The sequence below is a fragment of the Passer domesticus genome, chromosome 22, assembly GCF_036417665.1.
Source record: "Passer domesticus isolate bPasDom1 chromosome 22, bPasDom1.hap1, whole genome shotgun sequence".
NCBI classification, from domain to species: Eukaryota; Metazoa; Chordata; class Aves; order Passeriformes; family Passeridae; genus Passer; species Passer domesticus.
In genome coordinates, this window is record NC_087495.1 from 4,112,026 (window position 1) to 4,129,764 (window position 17,739).

At 46.0% G+C, this 17,739-nt stretch overlaps 1 protein-coding gene across 7 annotated transcripts in view; it reads right to left on the minus strand.

Moving 5' to 3' along the window:
* The window catches only part of CAMTA1 (calmodulin binding transcription activator 1), a 237,669-nt gene that overhangs the window by 107,787 nt on the left and 112,143 nt on the right, over positions 1-17,739 (minus strand). For all 7 annotated transcript variants that reach the window (XM_064397114.1, XM_064397110.1, XM_064397109.1 and 4 more), the window contains one exon: positions 770-841. In XM_064397114.1, coding sequence (XP_064253184.1) covers positions 770-841 — 72 coding nt within the window. The remainder of the gene's footprint in view (positions 1-769; positions 842-17,739) is intronic.

Here is a 17,739-nt window from a genome sequence, read left to right on the forward strand (position 1 = left end):
CCTCAGATTTGTTTGTTTTCAGGACCATGGGAGTTTAATCTTTAAAACAATATTTTTACAGTATGTGTCAAGTGCAATTTCGTAATGAAAGAAAACAAATTACTTCCACTTTGTACACCATAGTAACCAGTCAAGAATGTGAACAGCTCCTCAAAGGTGGGGTCAGCAAACACCCCCTGGGCAAATTCTCACATGAGATCTATTGCACACTGCCACAGCCCCAGGGGAGCTGCCCAAACCCTGTGTAAGTAAGAGGAAAATTTGGCTTGACTCCTCCTGGGACTTTGCTGTTCCCACAACAGCCAGAAGAAAAATCATTGAGTGACTTCAAATACTCCCTGGAGACCAAATATCTCACTGGAGGAAAGCAGATCCACTGCAAGGCCAGCTCCAAGGTTCACCCCAAACTCAAACACAGCCCCAGGGTTCTCTCAAAGTCAAGCACAGCCCAGGGCTGATACCTCTCCCACACCATGGTATGCCCAAGCAGCATTCACTCCTCTGGCTCCTGCCTTGCTTCAGCATGGAACAACACAACCAGAAACCTCCAGAAAGTCTCACTTGAGCCAACTCCATGTTTAGAGAACATATGAGCTGGCACCAGCTCCATATTGCTAGATAAAATTTACAATCCCTCCAAACAGAGACAAACAAGCAAGAAGACCCATTTCCCTTTCAGCCAAACAAAATCCCCCAGGCAGTAAAGCACAGGATGCTGACCCCCCTGGCAGCAGCTTGACCCCAGAGAGAGAACTCGTTGTCATCCTACCTGCAGAAGCCAGTAGCACCTTCTGTGAAACGTGGGGATGATGGAGGAATGGACATAGCAGCCATACAGGCACTGGGGACACAAAAAGAGAGAAAGCAGAGTCAGGTTAGTGGAGGAACCATCCCGAGAGGCTGTGCTGGGGACAGGGCTGCTGTGTGACCCACAAATGAGGACACTGTTCTGCCCTTGGCCTGGGGCTGGTGAGGCACAGCTGGTGATACACAGACAGCACTGTGGCACCCTGGTTTAACACTGTAAGCTTTGCTACAGGTCACAGAAGCCCATCCCTAACAGTCCCTGCTGTGCTACCCCTGCCCAGGGGTGCCCACCCTGGAGTGGCCAGAGCCAGCAGGGGCTCATGACACAGACAGGGCTGGTCTGGGGGCTGCCTTTGAATCTTTGCTCCATCGTATTTTTTTTTTTTGGCAAATACGACACGTTCATCTTTTTTTTCCATGGTTTATCTCCTGGATATTTCAACTGAAAATGTTGTGTTTGTAAACTGAAAAAAGTGCTGTCAGATATTTTAGACAGCAAAATGCCAAAATATAGTTTGTTTCTTTTCTTTTTTTTTTCTTTTTTTTCCTTTTTTTTGGTGGTTTTTGTGGGTTTTTTAATGAATTCTGCTTCTCTGATTAACTGAAACCAGCAAAGCCGAGGAATTCTTTCTGCAGGAAAAAAACCCCACATTTCCAGCATGTCAGAACTTTTAGGTTGGAAACCAAGCCCAGTGCCAACCCAAACCCACAGAACTGGTTTTAATTGCAAAGATCCCGAGCACAGGGGGTGCCTGTGCTGCTGGACATGTGCACTCAGTGAGCACATGGGAGGCTGCAGCAGCTCCCCCTCCCCAGGATCACTGCTCACAAGGTCAGCCTGAATTAAACAGGATTTAAGGACTGGCTGCTATCACCGAGTTATTTTTAAAGCACAAATGACAAAGATTAATAATGTTTTTAAAATGTGTCAAGGGTACATTCTACACACGGAAAAAACAGAGGAGGAAAAAAGCCCTGCAGAAAATAATCCAAAGAAAAGCTTAACATTTAAATCCCTCCTGAGGGCTGGGGAACAGCTGCCCTGACAGTGACTCCTGCACATGGCACTGGGGGCTGCATGGAAAGCTCTGCAGTGCTCATTGTGCTGACTCAGAGCTGCTCCCCCCGCCCCAGAGAGCAGCTGGGGGGCTGCAGCATCTCCCAGCCCAGCCTGCTTCCTTCCCAGTGAGGATGGGAAAGCTGCTCTGGAGCAGCCCTCACAGCAGCCAGGACCACCTTGTGAGATGTTCATCAATCTATTCCAGCACCCCCTGACTTGCTTCCCAGCCCAGTTTGCTGTGGAGTCGATCGAAACTCTGCCCTGATTAAAACAAAAGGCAAGGCTGGGCTCTGTGCAGCTCGTGGTGCACAGCAGGCAGGAGCACTGCCCTCCCTCTCCAGAGCTGGCTCACAGATAATGCTAGAGCTGTCAATAATGAATCACACAAAAGCCTCCCACCTTCATGAAACTGGTTCTCAACATTCCAGCAAACCATTAAAAAAATCCTAACAGCTCACAGAGTTCAAAAAGCACACAGAACACAGAAGAGATTTCTTAAATTGTTTTTTTTCTTTTTTTTTTTTTTCCCATGGCAGTAGGAAATGGGAATCTGATTCTGGATGGATGTTTTGAGGCTGGATGCCCTAACCTGGGCACCCACTGAGCAAGCTGCTGGCCTTGGAGAGACAGCAGGGACTGTCCCCACAGGCACAGAGAGGTACCACAGCAGCACAGAAACACTGCAGGGGTGAAACAGACCCTGGGAGCCCAGCACGCAGAGTGCAGCCAAAATGAGTGATGGCAGCAATAAAAACGACATTAATTTTTGGGTAAAAATGCGTAAGGAGAAGTTGAGGATATAAATAGCAACCTAGGAAATCTGTGTGTCATTGTTTTGGAGGATTTTCAAGATTAATGGGTTAAGCTCTGTGGGTGACACAAAATCTGCAGCTCAGTGGGGGTTGTGGGGAGGTGGGTGTAGGATATTCCTACACCTGGACCTGCTGACCCTGACTTTGGACCTGGGATGGCCCAGGGCTCCTGAGCATCCCTCTGCAACTTAATGAGGAGAGTGGAATTACCACCCTGCCTGGCCAGAGCAGACACACAAACGGGGCAGAAGTAATAACCTTTAGCTAAAACAGTCTTTAAAATGAATTCTTGCTCAAAACAGGCAAAGGGGGGTTTCATTAGCTGTGTTTTCTTTTATTTTTTTTTAATTATTTTTTAGTGGGTAGGTAAAAGCTGCAGAGGCCTGTGTGTCTGTGGAGATGTTAATGCCAGGCTGGGCACCCAGCCAATGCATTAAGTGAAATCGAATTCCAGAAACCAGCTTTAATCAGCAGATTTTTAAGGTTAGAACGACTCTCTCCTCTGCAAGGCTTGCCAAGGTTAATTCTGTCCTGAGCAGGCTGAATTAATGGGCTGGACAGAGGAGAACATTTTTTTTTTTCATGATTCTCTTTTAAGTTTACAAAATCTCCAGGAGAAGAGAAAAGGCATTTGGAGCAGTCTGAGGAGGAAGGCCACCTCAGCAGTGGAGAACACGGCAGGGGCTGGCATCACCCTGGCCCCAGGGCAGCCCTGAGCAGCACCAGCCAAGGGATGCTGTGACCTGCTGGGTGCCCACGGTGGTGCCCTGTGGTCCCATCACCCCTCAGGGAGCGTGTCCTTGTCCCTGGAGATGGCCCTGTGTGTGTGGCCGTGGGTGTCCTGAGCACACACCGTGTCCTGCCAGCGTGGGGATCCCTGGGATGAGACCCCCACACCAGCCCCAGGTGCTACAGGCACCTTCTGAGCAGCCCCACAGGCACAGCTCTGCTGCTGCTCATCCCTTTACAATTCCAGGGGTAATTAAAGAGGAAAAGCCTTCTCTGGGTAGCAGGGGAGAGCGAGCAATTACAGCTGCCCGCCCTGCCATTTGTATGCAGTGCACACTTGGCATTACCAAACTTCTGAAAACTGCAGGAAGGAGGGGGGGGGAATATAAAATCAAATTATTAGTGGATTTTTTTTATCCTGAGCTCCTTAAAGTGATTGTGGCTTATTTAAAAATAATACAATAATGCTGAGGTGTTCTTTCTTAACAAGCATACCTTGGGAATGGAAATAAGAAAGCAGGAGAATCAAAAATTCAAGATAGGGTTGGACAGGCTTTGAAATTCTTCTCCCTGGTGAGTTACACTAGTGGATATTTTAAAAACCCTAAAAACCGCCTAGATTTTGTTCAGATTTTCACACTGAATTCCCAATTCCCTTAATAAGAAGCTAAATCAATCTTTAGAGAACAAATCACGTAAGACCTATGGCTGTACATTATTAAAATATACTTGAGTAATTTTCTGGTGGTGAGGCTTCAGCTTTCAACAGCCCAGCAGCCTTTGGACACCAGGAGCAGGATCTGTGCAGGTGACTGGGGAAAAGAACCGTGCCCTCTGCTCCTGGCTCCGTGATGGGATTGGGCAACACGTGCTCAGCCCAGCAGCTGATCAGCTCCCTGGTACATGCCCGTGCTGCTGGGATCTCCCTCTGTAATTACTGACCATTCCAGAGCTTCCTCACCAATTTCCATCAGGGAGCAGCACACTGCTGCCATGGATCAAACCTCCAGGGAAAGCCAAGAGAGGCGTGGGCTTCGTTCCTGTCATCATCCTGAGCACAGGTACAGGTCTCCTGAAGCATCTGAGCCCAGCCACACTCTGCTCTCACCCTTGCCTGCTGTACCCAGCACACACTGCAGAGGAGCAGCAGCCCTGCAGCAGCACATGTGGATTCACAGGCATGGATGGGAAACTGGAAAAGCTGCCTGGAAGTGCTCAGATGAGCATCCTTCAATGTAGTAACCTGTGTTTTGGTGATACAGTCAAAATGCAACAACAAACAACACTCTCCCATCTCTACCATGATATATAGAATTATTCTGTGATTTTATCACAGAATCTCCACAATCTGTTCTTACAGGTTCTGCTATGCCATTCTTTTCACCAGCATTTCCATATCCCAGCAGAGGCACCATCCAATCTTCCTGAAACCAATTCCTCTGGATTTCATACAAATCATGACCAGAGGAATTTCTCAACTATTTGTAGTGATACATTTGTTTTACATGTAGAAGCAATTGTCCATACGTAGTTTCTGTAACCAGCACCCACAAAAATCTCTGCTGACCCTTTGAGAGGGCAGAGCCCAGCTAGAAAAGCCAGGCTGTCACCCTGATTTTTTAAGATTTTCTAAACCTTCTGATATTTGCATTCTAGTAGCAAACTTTCTCACACGCTTTCTGTAAACAACTTATTGTTTTGTATTCTTTTATGGAAGAAGAGAAATTTGATGGACTGTTGGCTTGTCCAGTGTCATTGGAGAGATGGCACTTTCACCCTCCAAACCACTGTCACCTTTGGAAATCTATAAACGAAGTCAGAAAATAAATTTCCCTTTTCTACCTTGAGAACAGCAGCGTGTTCGTGTTGTGTTGTTTTGTGTTCTATAGCGACACAAGGCAGCTGAAAACTGGGTTTCTTGGCCACTGAATTAGCAAACATTAGGGAAACCCCTCAAATTTGGGGGTGTCTGTGTGACCTCTGAAGTGAGCGCCTTCTGAGATTGGGGTACCCTGCAACAGATGGTCCTTCCTTCAGGGAAGGAAGGGGATGCTGAAGGGATGCTGAAGCCACAGCCCCACTTGAAATCCATTTCAAGCTCAGCTGAGGCTCCCCTCTGTGAGCTGCAGGAGCCGGGAGGCAGCAGCAGCTCCTGCCCACCCCATGAATCAGGATTCAGCCAGAGGAGCCGAGGCGCTGCCAGCTCCAGCGCCATCCATCCCCTTGTCCTGCCAGGCAGGAGAGACAGGGGCTGTGACAATCCTGGCAGGGCACAGCCACGCTGAGCAGACAGGGAGCTGTGGAAAATGCGTCCTTTATCATTGGCTTTTCACGAATATTAAAATGAATATTATATGGGTTGTGTGACAAAGTTTTGCTGTATTCCTTTTCTTAAGTAGTGTGTTAAATATAGTTTTAGGTTAAACATAATGTTAAAATAGAAACTATGCTATGTAAGATACTTTTTTTCAAGAGAGGACTCGCACCGAGATAGCAGCCACAGGACACCTAAATCTTTCAGAGAAAAAGAATTTATTGCTACATTATCAGAAGAAACTAACTTCTTCCTGCCTCACTCAGCCCTGTCAGGATTCAGAGGAAGAATCTGACACTGACCAGACAGAATCCTTTTGAATGGAATTTATGCATCATGGATGAGCTGTATGAATATGCAACAGGCTATTGCTTTTAAGGGTTAATCCTCTGTTAACGTGGGTCCTTTTTCGGGCTTATTTTGCCCAAAAAAAGGTACCTGGACTGTCCATAACTCTGTTTTTATTGTCTCGTATTGTCCTAATCCAAATTGTCCACATTTTTAATTACTCTAATTATATAACCATTTTTATAACCATTTTATTACTATTAAACTTTAAAAATTTTAAAAACAAGTGATTGGCATCTTTCACAGGATGACAGGAGATTCTCAACATTCCCCCGTGCAGATTGGCCCCAGTTCAGCTTTTTAAAGAAGTAAACAGGGAGGGGAAACCACGTCTGAACCCTGGGGAATCCCCAGGGCCAGAATGCTGCCGCCAGAGCTCTTATTTTGACTTAAGGAGTGTCATAATATAGGAATGCATCCAAAATTTCCCATTACTGCTGCAAATCAAAACCAAAACGCTGCTAAGCGTGTTTTCTCACTCATCATCTTGGAGAAACACAGATATTAGACAGGTTTGGATTTTCCTCTGACGTTCATAAATAGTAACTTTGATTCAGCAAAGCACAAAACCACGTGCTCAGATCTCAGCCCGGGCTGAGACACGCTGCTGGCAAGGTTCGCCTTTTATCCATGTCAACAGAACTTAAGCAACTGCTTACAGGTTGGGCAAGGAGTGCCTGGTACTGACAGCAGATCCCAAAAACATTCTTAACATTTCTAGGCAGCTGCAAAACCCAGAGAGCCTGACCCTTCACTTTTGAGCTGTGGCATCACAGCACAGCTCTGCAGCCCTGGGCACTGCCTGCTGTGCAGGGCTCAGCCTGGTGCAGGCATTTCGGGTTTAATGCTGTCAGTTCTTCTCCTGACACATTTCAAACTCCCCCCTCAATGCCCTCAATGCCACTGGCAGCAATACCCAGGTAACAAGTTCTTAGACTTGAGCCCAGGGCTCTCCTGATCAAGGGAGGAGAGGTTACACAGCCAGTGCATTGCAGGACCTTGTCACTTCTGGTGGCTTTTGTTAACAAATATTGTTCTGTTTACCTCAAGACTCGTTAGAAAGCAATTTTTGAAATGTTCAATATTTAATGAAAGATTTAAATGTTTAATGGGTTCTTTTTCAAGCCCTGTTTTCCCTTTGTGGGGTTCTGAAGTCTCTGCAAGGATTGCAAGGTTTTAAGTTTCTCACTGTTAGAAATGAATCCTCTAATGACATTGGCTTAACAACAGAAATCAGTGTACATGGGGACTGATGCTTCCACAGGCAGCAACACCCATTGCCTGGCCCACTGCAGGATCATTGGTATGCAGCCCCACACCCCCACTGCAGTGCCTGCCTCTTCAGAAATGCATATTTCTTTATTAATACAGGGATACTTTAATCTTAGCCTAATTTTACCTTTAGGGAAGCTCTATCCCGAGGCTGCCAGGAGCTTAGACCCTCCAGATGCAGTGGTGTGATTTGTATTCAAAGCAGCAGGTCTATCTGTCAACATGTTTGTCTCCCTTCTCTGCCAGCTCTTATTTATAATCCCATTCAGATTAATGAATGACAGTAGTTCTCATCACAAGAAATTTGATTAATCAATTTAAGTGCTTAATCACCCTGGCCTGGGTGAAAAGCATACTGGAGGGATGCTGCCTGGATAGGGGCAAAGTTGTGAAATGTAGGGGGAAAACCTCATCACTTTCCCTCACGAGCAGCCCGAGCCAGGAATGTGCACTGGATCCTGGATGGGATTACAAGCTTTCCAAGAGCTCAACATTTTCTCAGGGCCAGCAGTCATGGCCAATTAGTAATGAAATATCCACCTCCTCATCTGACACAAAAGGCTTCCTACTACTCACCTCACTCCCTGCTACCCATGTTGCTCAAACTGAACCCAAAAACTGTCAGATATAAAAGCCCTTGCAGGGTGATGATGAGGATGACACAGCTTGGGCATCCTGCAGCATCCCACTCCCCATTAGTCCTGCCCATTGCTTTCCTGTACCCCAAAGACTCTCACAGCCTGGCTGTGTCACCAGCCTGAATACTCCAGAATAATCTCCAGGGTTTTCTGGAAACCTGGGAGGTGTTTCAGGTGAGGGGTATGAGCCAGGCTGAGCAGAAATCACTGATTTGTAGGACAGAGGCCACACGGTGTGACACTACCTGTAGCTGCTCCTGCAGATTCTGTGAATGACATGATAACCCCAAAAAAACCCTGTGACACAGCTCCAAACAGGCTGTGCTCAACCAGGCATGAAGGATATGGGAATTCTCACTGGGAAGGATTCCCACATTCACCTCCACTACCTAAACTCAAAGGGATTGGGAGGCAGGTGACCTGTTTGGAGCTGGGTACAAACAGGGCAGCACAAGCTCTGTGGACAGACCATCTGATGACACCTGTGTGCAAGGGATCACTGAGAGCAGGTATCTGATGGCACCTGTGTGCAAGGGATCACTGAGAGCAGGTATCTGATGGCACCTGTGTGCAAGGGATCACTGAGCAGATATCTGATGGCACCTGTGTGCAGGGGATCACTGAGAGCAGATATCTGATGGCACTGTGTGCAAGGGACCACTGAGAGCAGGTATCTGATGGCACCTGTGTGCAGGGGATCACTGAGAGCAGATATCTGATGGCACCTGTGTGCAAGGGATCACTGAGAGCAGGTATCTGATGGCACCTGTGTGCAGGGGATCACTGAGAGCAGATCTGGGTTGTTGGGTGACAAGAAAGTTTCACAGATATGTATGCTTGGCAGAAAGATTTTTGAATGTAGAACCTGAGAATGAAATAGAGATGGAAGTAAGTTTTAATATAGAAGAAAAGAATTGCTGAGCCAGTCTTAGTGGATAACCAAGGAGGGAAAGGATGTGTTAGTTAGAAGGGGTTTTTATGGCTTAGAGCAAAGGATAAACCCACCTCAAACAAGAAGACGTTTGTACCAAGCAGAAAGACAGCACAAGCAAACAAGTCTGCCAATGCTGCAAGTAGAAAAAAGGTCTCAGAATTTTCCACTGCAAGAAAACTGAAAAACAACTTCTAGCTTAAACTGTAATGCACTAACTTTAGTGATTGGAGAATAGTAACATGAACATGGTAATTTTAGTAGTTATGATAGGCTATAGATAAAAGTTAAGGTATAGATTGGTTCTTATGTATTAAGATGCTCAGCAAAGAAAAGTATATAATGCACTGTAACCAAAATTAAAGGGTCTCCAGGCTTGTTCTGCAGCTGGAGCTGACAGCTGTAGGCACAGGCTCTGTCACCCACGACCCTGGACTGCTGTAACATCTTGCATGTAATAAACTGCATATTGAAGAGCTGCCTGGAGTCCCACATCTCTCATTCAGGCTCTTATTCTGGGTGACACATGCTCCACATGACAGCCAGGCTCCCATGCTTTCAGGTAAGGGAAGAGCATTCCCAACATCCCTCATGTGAGTGAGCAATTATCAGGAGGAAAAGTGGTACGAGAGACTGCTCTGACTGCACAGCCTGTGTTCCAAACCAACACTGCCCAGGTGGTTCTCCAGTGGATACAAAACCCACAGGACAGGCATTACCTGGGTCCTTATACACCCTCAACCCCCACAGTCTCCTCAGCCCCTGTGCAAGAGCTTCCTGACTGTCACCACACAGTGAGAACTGTGAGCTGGAAAATCGTGGAGCATATTAATGTCACACTGAAATATGACACAATACACAGAAGTATTTTATATTTATTCTCTTTTAGAAATGTTAGAAAGACAATATAATGAGAACGCTGCAAACAAGTCAAGCGTTTTCCTCCTAATCTGGCAATAAAAATGTCAAAGAAATGCCTAAAATCCTAATAGGAGAACAAAAAAATAATGGGGTGGGCTATAACAAGGATTTAGCTGCAACCTTACTTGAAGGCTTTAATCATGTCTCCTACAACATCAATGGAAAATCAGATACAAAGCTACATGAACCATTAATGTCTGTGTTGGTGGCCTCAGCTGCTGGTGGGCTGAGACTGAAGAGATCAGGCAAGAGGCTAATGAAGACAGGCTGGGGTCAAAACACCTTTATATCTGGGGAAACTTTGCACAAAAGAAGGATTACAGAGCTGGTCTTGGTGGAAACTTGACTAAGGTAGCAAAGTCTGTGACAAGAGCAGCACCACAGCTCCAGCCCAGCTGGCTCCACTGTGGCCATCATGGGCACACTGCACCCAAGTGGGAAACCTGGTTATTATCTGTCTGATTCTCCTTTTTGGGAAAGAAAAAAGACCATCACAGCATGGGGGAATCAGACAAAATGTGACAGTACCCTGGGGAAATGCAGGCTGAGATGGTATTTTTGCAGACACACAATAGGAACAAGCCACATCTGGAACAATCCCAGGGCATGCAGGGCACGAGCAGATCATGTGAGGGACGCTTCTCTGACATGTTCACTGTCTGTCTGACACAGGCAAATAAGGACAAGTCTAACAAATCCAACTTGTAGGAAATATATAAATATCTAAGAGAACTTTTGGGAGCTATTAATTATACATGCAGTTTTATCTTGGATTAATTTTGTGCTGGAATGGACAAGAAGCCTTCGCTGGGATCTTTTTTTGGCAGCCTGCTTTGGGCAAAACCAGCCTTGGAGCTATCTGCAGCCATCCCACACTGCAAAGGGCTCAGGCTCTGGGTCCTGTTCTCTTTACTCCACTTGCTTACAATTAAGAGCAGTAGATGCTGCAGGGAGTGACTCAATGACGAACACATGTCCATCCCTGGGTGGCACAGCTCCAATGCAGCTCTGCCCAGCCTGAGCAGAGAGCACTGGGCTGTGGAGGGGCTGAGTGCTCCAGACAGGGAGCTTCCAGTGCAAGCTGATATGGGAAGCTTCCCTTCCCATTTCAGGAAGCCATTTAAGGTTTTCAGTAGCTCCTGAATTCTGATAATTGAAGCCAAGTGCATAGAAAACTCAGAAGGACCTGACTTCCAAACCTCCTTCCAGAGAATCCCTTTATTAAAAAGCATTTACATAACCTAAACCAAATTATTATGTATGCCACTACTAAATCTTCCCATTCTGATTTAAAATCCCTACAGCCTCACTATTGCTCACAAGCAATGGCAGGAGCTACAGTAAGCAGGCATTTAAGAATGTCTTTCTGGACAAGCTGTTGTAGAAATACTAAGTTTATACAGCTTACAACTAACTTATCAATATTTCATTTCTGTCTCAAAAACCCAAACAGAAAAGCAGTAATTTCTCAAGACTAGGGCACCAAAATTTACTGAAGTTCACCAGCAATAAACAGCGGAGTGTTTCTGACGTTCAATAAGCAGTGAAAAGGTCAACGTTTTACTTGCATTAATTTTTTATCAGAGAAGGGAAAGCTCATTTTCATGACAGATAATGAACATTGGAAGAGGTCTTCTATGGCAAGATACACAAAATGGGGGTACTCTCCATATGAAGTGTCTGAACCTCAGAGTCCTTCCTGGTGCCATCCTGAGGTGACATTGTCACTGGGTTTACCTGAAGTGACTTTATCACTGGGACTTTGCCTTCTGAAGAGCTCTTCAGGGCTATTTAACAGTTATGTCACTTGAACAGCTGAGGGAGGAAAATGCAACACTAAATACAAAAGCAAATATCTCCCATATGCCCTGAGACATTCTGGAGGGTAGAAACAGAGATGACAAGCTAAGAGGAAATTTTCTTCTTGCAAAATAATGGTGATTTCTGTCACTGGCATTCAAAGTACAGCTGTCCAAAGAGGATCTGTCTGCACATTCCCAACAAGTTATTTGCATTCTTTCAGGAGTGGGACAAGGAGGCAGTGGCATCATGGACCTTGGGTCTGGAGCATCCCACCCCTTCTTCCTTTTAGGTCTCTTCACCCAAAAGAGGGACAGAAGGGCTACAGGGCTGCCATGCCAAGAGCTGTCCCTGCACTCCTCTGAATGGACTGTCCTCCAAGAAACACCTGGAGTCCTGCCAGGTACAGAACACCAGCCAGCACCTGGCCCTGAGACCCTCGAGTTCACTGTGCCAGGACCCTGTGCCTGCTCCTGCAGCTGCCCAGCTGCAACCACAGGGAAGGTGCAGCCCCTTGGGATGTCACTGCCACTTCTCCTGCACACAAACTGACCCAAAGGGATTGACTTTCACTGTAAGTATTTGTCACCAGCATCTAATAACAGACCTGGGGGGCTTTGCTGATTAATTAGATGCAAGGCTCCACACAAATGAATCTTAATGGGATCCCACACATTCCCCTCCAACCTTTTGTGCTCTTTAGCTAAGAAGCTGAAAATGCTCACAAAGGGCATGAGTGGGATTGCAGGCTCTTTAGCAGGTCATGAGGGTTGAAAAGTCTCCCACAAACGCATCCCTGGAGGTCACCCAGGCCTCACTGGGTGGAGAGTGATGGTGGCAGCAGGGCAGTGCCTGCCTGGCTCCAGCACAGCCTCCTCCAGCTGCAGGGTCCCACCATCCCACAGCCTCTGGTGGCACTGCACAGAGAAGGGGACCTGGCAGTCACAGAGCATTGACAAATGAAAGTCAAGTGATTAGCTGGTATGTTCAACAGTTTTGCTTCTAAAGTGCTTTCTGCATATTTTCTCAATAAAAGCAAGACAACGCTGATGAGCTATATGACAAAACAGAACACTGAATCATTTTTAGTACATCACCTCTTCTCATGCAGAGGGAATCTTCTGTCTTCCCCATCACAGCCAATTAGAGCATTCACAACATTTCTTCAAGGCTGACAGTGATTAGAAAAGATCATGAGACTCGTAAGAGACAATTCCATGCTGTATGTCGTTAGGTCTGTTCTCTCCATCCTGGTGTTTTACTGGCAATGCCAGAGCAGCATTTTGCTCAACCCAAACAATTTTTTCCTTGACTGAAAGTACAAAGTGCAGCTTTGCTGATGTCAACAGGAAAGATGGTTTTCCCTCAAAACAGCAGGAGTGTGTCTGGGGTGTGGAACAGTGGCTCTGAGCCCTGTCCCCTGCTCCTGTAGAAAACAGCATCCTGGAAATCCTCTGTCCTTCTGCTGAGAAGGACACAGCTGGCTCAGGAAAGAGAACTGCTGGAGAATGGTGCTGAGCAGAAACTGAATGTCATTTGAAAATGAAATGACTGACTATTTCAGCTTTTTTCAAGACTGAGATGGTGAAATGCCATCCCTTGAAAGGAGTCCCCTCTTACAAAACCTGGAAACTTTCCATACATGGAAAGTTGAAACACTTTCTAAAGTGTTCACTGGCTGAATCCAGCTCAAAAGGAGATCAGTGCTCTCATGGGTAACTCACAGTGTCCAGAGGCTTACAGTGCTGACAAATCACAAGAAGATTCACAGTGACACATGCCAATTTAAAGTGTTTGTTTCATTTTTGTAAGCAGTTTTCAGCATTTGAGAGAAAGGCGCAGACAGACACTCATGTGCTTGTTCACTGCCAAGAGAAAATGCTTTGCTGAGACTGAGCACTGGCTGCAGCACAAAACTGAACAGCAAGATTTTCTCTTGGTACTGAAACCAACTTCAAGATTCAAGGAAAAGCAGAAGAAAACAGAAAATTCTAGGCTGCTTGCTTCCCAACCTCCCACTGACACCACAAAACTGTCATTAGAAATGAGTCCCACGGGCAGGCAGAAATCTGTTCCCTCGGCCACACAATCCATCATCTCTATCCAATACACTGCCTGTAGGTTTACAAATCACAAGGAATTTACCAAGTGGCTTTCATAAGGAAAAGTGGACAATAAATCATCATCACACCGAAGCCACTCATGTAACACACAGCTTCATTTCCATGCCAAATTTCATAATTGGTAGCCCTAAAAAAACACAAACCCTTCAAAACTTCCTTATCTGAGCAGTCTTCAAAAAGAATGATACAGTATTAAGGATGGACATTAATTAAATTATTCACCTACTCCTTCTTCTCTAATTCCATGCTGAACCTGAAAGAGTAGGAACTCAGCCCTCACCAGAGCCAAGGCTGCACTTTGCCCCAAAGAGCTTTTGAAAACAACTGGTTTTACTTGCATTAAGCTCCAGGGTCTGAAGGACAGGGACAATCCCTCTGGAACTCCTGCCACTGCTGTGCAGTGGCTGCAGCACCTCCTCAAACTTTTGATAAATCCTCCTCTGAAATGGCAATTAACACCTTTTGCAGGTCACTCCACAAGATTAATTTTCCAAGCACAGATTAATGAAAACGCAGACAGAAGTGTTTAGAAAATATTTTCCCTATTAATCTTCATCAGCAGCAGATTACCAGCAGGGCGGATAATGAAGACATCGGCTCGTTAAGGTGAGAGCAGGCAGGGAGAAGGACAGGGCTGTTCTCCCAGGCACCGTAAGCAGCTCTGTCACCACCATGTCCCAGTACACTGCAAATTCCACAGAGAAACGACTCAGTTTATCCCAAAACACTGGCTGGGTCCTACCCATGTGTGAAGGGCAGCTCAGAGGAGGGAACTGCCCAAGAATCCAAATCATCACAAACTCCCACAGCCAACAGGTTCCAAGTTCCACAACAGGAGCACAAACACATTTAAAAACCTTCAGTCTCTTCAAATCCACCAACAGCAAATTCTACTTCTGGTTGAAAGTTTACCCTTAGGACTGGGAGGCTCCTTTTTGACAGAACTTTTCTATGCCACACACAAGTCTCAAAGGGATGTTTAATTGAATTGGATAAAGAGTTTGAAACTTTCTGAAATACAAAGAAAATCCTGCAGAGGAAACCTGCCCCTGAAAGGAGCTCATGGTCACTGCAGAGCTCATGGATGATGGCTCTGTAAAGAGGATTGAGTGTGCTTACCTTCCTGAAGTTGGACTTTTTGACTCACAGAACCTCTGTATTTCCCCAAATTACCAGACAATGTTTCATGTTTCTTTAACAACTGTGTCTCACACAGTTTAAGCAAACAAAACTTTCTTTCTTCATTTTATTTTCTTTTCCAGCATTAACCTTCTTTTAAATTGAAAAATGCTATTCTGCCCTTATTTTCCCAAGCTCATCGCCGGCAATGTTGCATTTTGATGCAGTCTAGCTTAGAGCCTGGTTTGGGTTTAAAAAGAGCAAACGTGTGGGTTTAGGAACCTTGCCTCGGGTAAGGAAGCACGCTCCTGCCTGGCTCACTCCAGAATCAATCAAACCCGCACTTAATGGAAGGACAGGAAGGCAGTGGGAGGAGAAGCTGAAACCACATCCCGTCCTTTGTCAGCAGCACAAAGCTGCGCACTCCCTACCCTTCAAAACTCCTTGCAGGCGGGTGGGAGCCACTGCTGAGGCGCTGCGGGTGCTTCCTCCCGGCAGCTCACTCATCCTCCTCCTCCTCTGCCTTCGGACCGGCACCGAGGCTCGTGCCAGCTCCGAGCTGAAATAAACAGGACAGCTGAGCGAAATGTGAGCAAAGGTGACCTTCAAACCTTCCTGGTGTTTAAATTCAGCGTGCGCCCTCACGAATTAGCCATTACCTGTTTAATATGAGGGATGCCGCTTCACCATGCCGGAGCAGGCTTTATGAAATGAAAATAGCGCGGCTTTCTGTCAAGGTTGGCTTGCAAGTTGGGTTTGTAATAAAAAGGTGTCTCTCTAATGACGTCAAGGAAAAGAGAGGGATGGACTCAGGCTAAGTCTGACCGTGACTGTCAAGCCACCAAGTCACCTCTCCCTTGCAGAGCAGGGGAACCCAGTGAGTATAAAGTTTAATGCTACCCTGTTTAACGATATTTTCACTTCAACCGAACTGTAAAATTAACTGAGAACTAACATTAAAAAAGGACTTTTATTTTATGCTGATCATTAAGTAAGGAGGTTTCACACTTGAGATCTGTTATATTAAAGGGGGCTGAAATTGCTTGTATCAATTACTTTATCCTAAGTGGACAGACTTCTTACAAAATATTGAAACTGTTTTGTGACTATAGAGGAGAAAGCAGCCAAATCCTGGGTGGGAGGGGATCTCTGGTCCCATGCAGCTGCCTGTGGGGCAGCACTCACCTCCCCATGTGTCAGGGGAGCTGCTACAGGCTCCAGGCTCAGCACATGGCATCGTCCCACGAGACCTGTGGTGGACCAGAGGCCTTATTTTCTGCCACTGAAACAATCTTCTTCAGGTTCTACTACCTACAGTAAATGAAGGTGCACCCCACAGAAGCCTGGTAACTTTGCTGTTTACCTTGTCAGTAAATACATCTATGAGTGAGGTTTAAAAAATAACAAACTGAGGAGCTCAGAGGAATCATCCTCAGCACCACTGAATGAGTGGACATACACACAGAATGAAGGAAAAAACTGGTTAAGCAGAGGAGCAGAAGAGTACAAGCAACTGGGAAGATGCATAGCCTTAAGTGAGTTCTGCACCAAACCGGCAGTTCCAGCAAGCAAGAGTGAAACTAAAAACCTAAAAACTGATACACTCTTGTGATGATCTCACTGTGGCACCTCTGATACAGCTCTGTGTCACTACAGGTATGCAATTAATTACAGACCAGGTGTAATGCACTTTGCAAATGGAAAGTCTATTAATATGTGATCATTAGTTCTACAAAAACATAATTATTAATTCCATTACTATTACCGCCAATGGCACAAACCCAGTTTGAAATGTAAAACTCCCCTCAGGTAACTTTAAGGCACACAAAAAATGATGCAAGGAAACAAAGTATTTGGAGGGTCCTCAGGCCACTAAAACTTTCCAAGCACAGTGCAACCCACCCAAAGATCTGTGCTTGCACAAGGGCACAGGCAGCTTTAGGAAAGCCCTTTTTTCTGCAGGTTGTGTTTTGTTGTGATCATCCTCAACATCCTCTTTTCTTGTTACATACAGAAAGAGGCATTTTCACTTGCAGAAGGTGCTGACTTTGCAAGATCAGGCTTGCCAGTGAAGTATGGGTTATCCCCGTTTATACAACTGCTCAGTGTTTAAATAAACACTGAGCCAGAGCTCAGCTGTGTGAGGGGGATGAGCACATGGCAGCGCCAGCCATCCAGCTCTGCTGCTGGCACCCACGAGCAGAACTGCTCTTTGTCATACACCCACAGCCAGGGAGGCTCCATGAAGCCAAGCCCTAAATTTAGAAGTCATCATCCCAAAGCTGTACGTGAAACGCTTCATCATGATGACAGCAGCAGCATGTGAAATGGAGTCGTTTGGAGAATAATGCAGGCAGGTATTTGCACAGCACGTGGTGGTTGGAGTCTCAGGAGTACAAAACGTGCTGCTTCACAATGGGGGGGGGCTTTTCCAAGGTCCTATAATGACTCTGCCACAAGGTTTAACCTCAAATAACATTTCAGCCCTTCCTAACACATAACAAAAAATCTAACTATATTCTGAAGAGGAGAAAAAATAAAGAAATACGGTAAGAAGAAAAAGGACTCTTCCTGCCCAGAGTGGCACCAACAGCTCCTGACCACCAAGCCCCTGTGTGAACACCCTGGGCATCCTCTGTCTGTGCCATCCCCCCTGCTTCTGTCCCCAAGAGCCCTGCAGCTGGCACCTGACTGGGACAGAGACTCAAGTCTTGAATGTACATTTACCTGCAGCCACTCTTGCTCTGGTCATTCCTGTGCCAATGCCAGCCCTCATTTTATGTGATTTTCACCTCCCTACTTTATTTCTTTGACATTTGTAGATGGAACAACTGCTTCACTTCCCAGCCCTGGTTTTGCCAGATT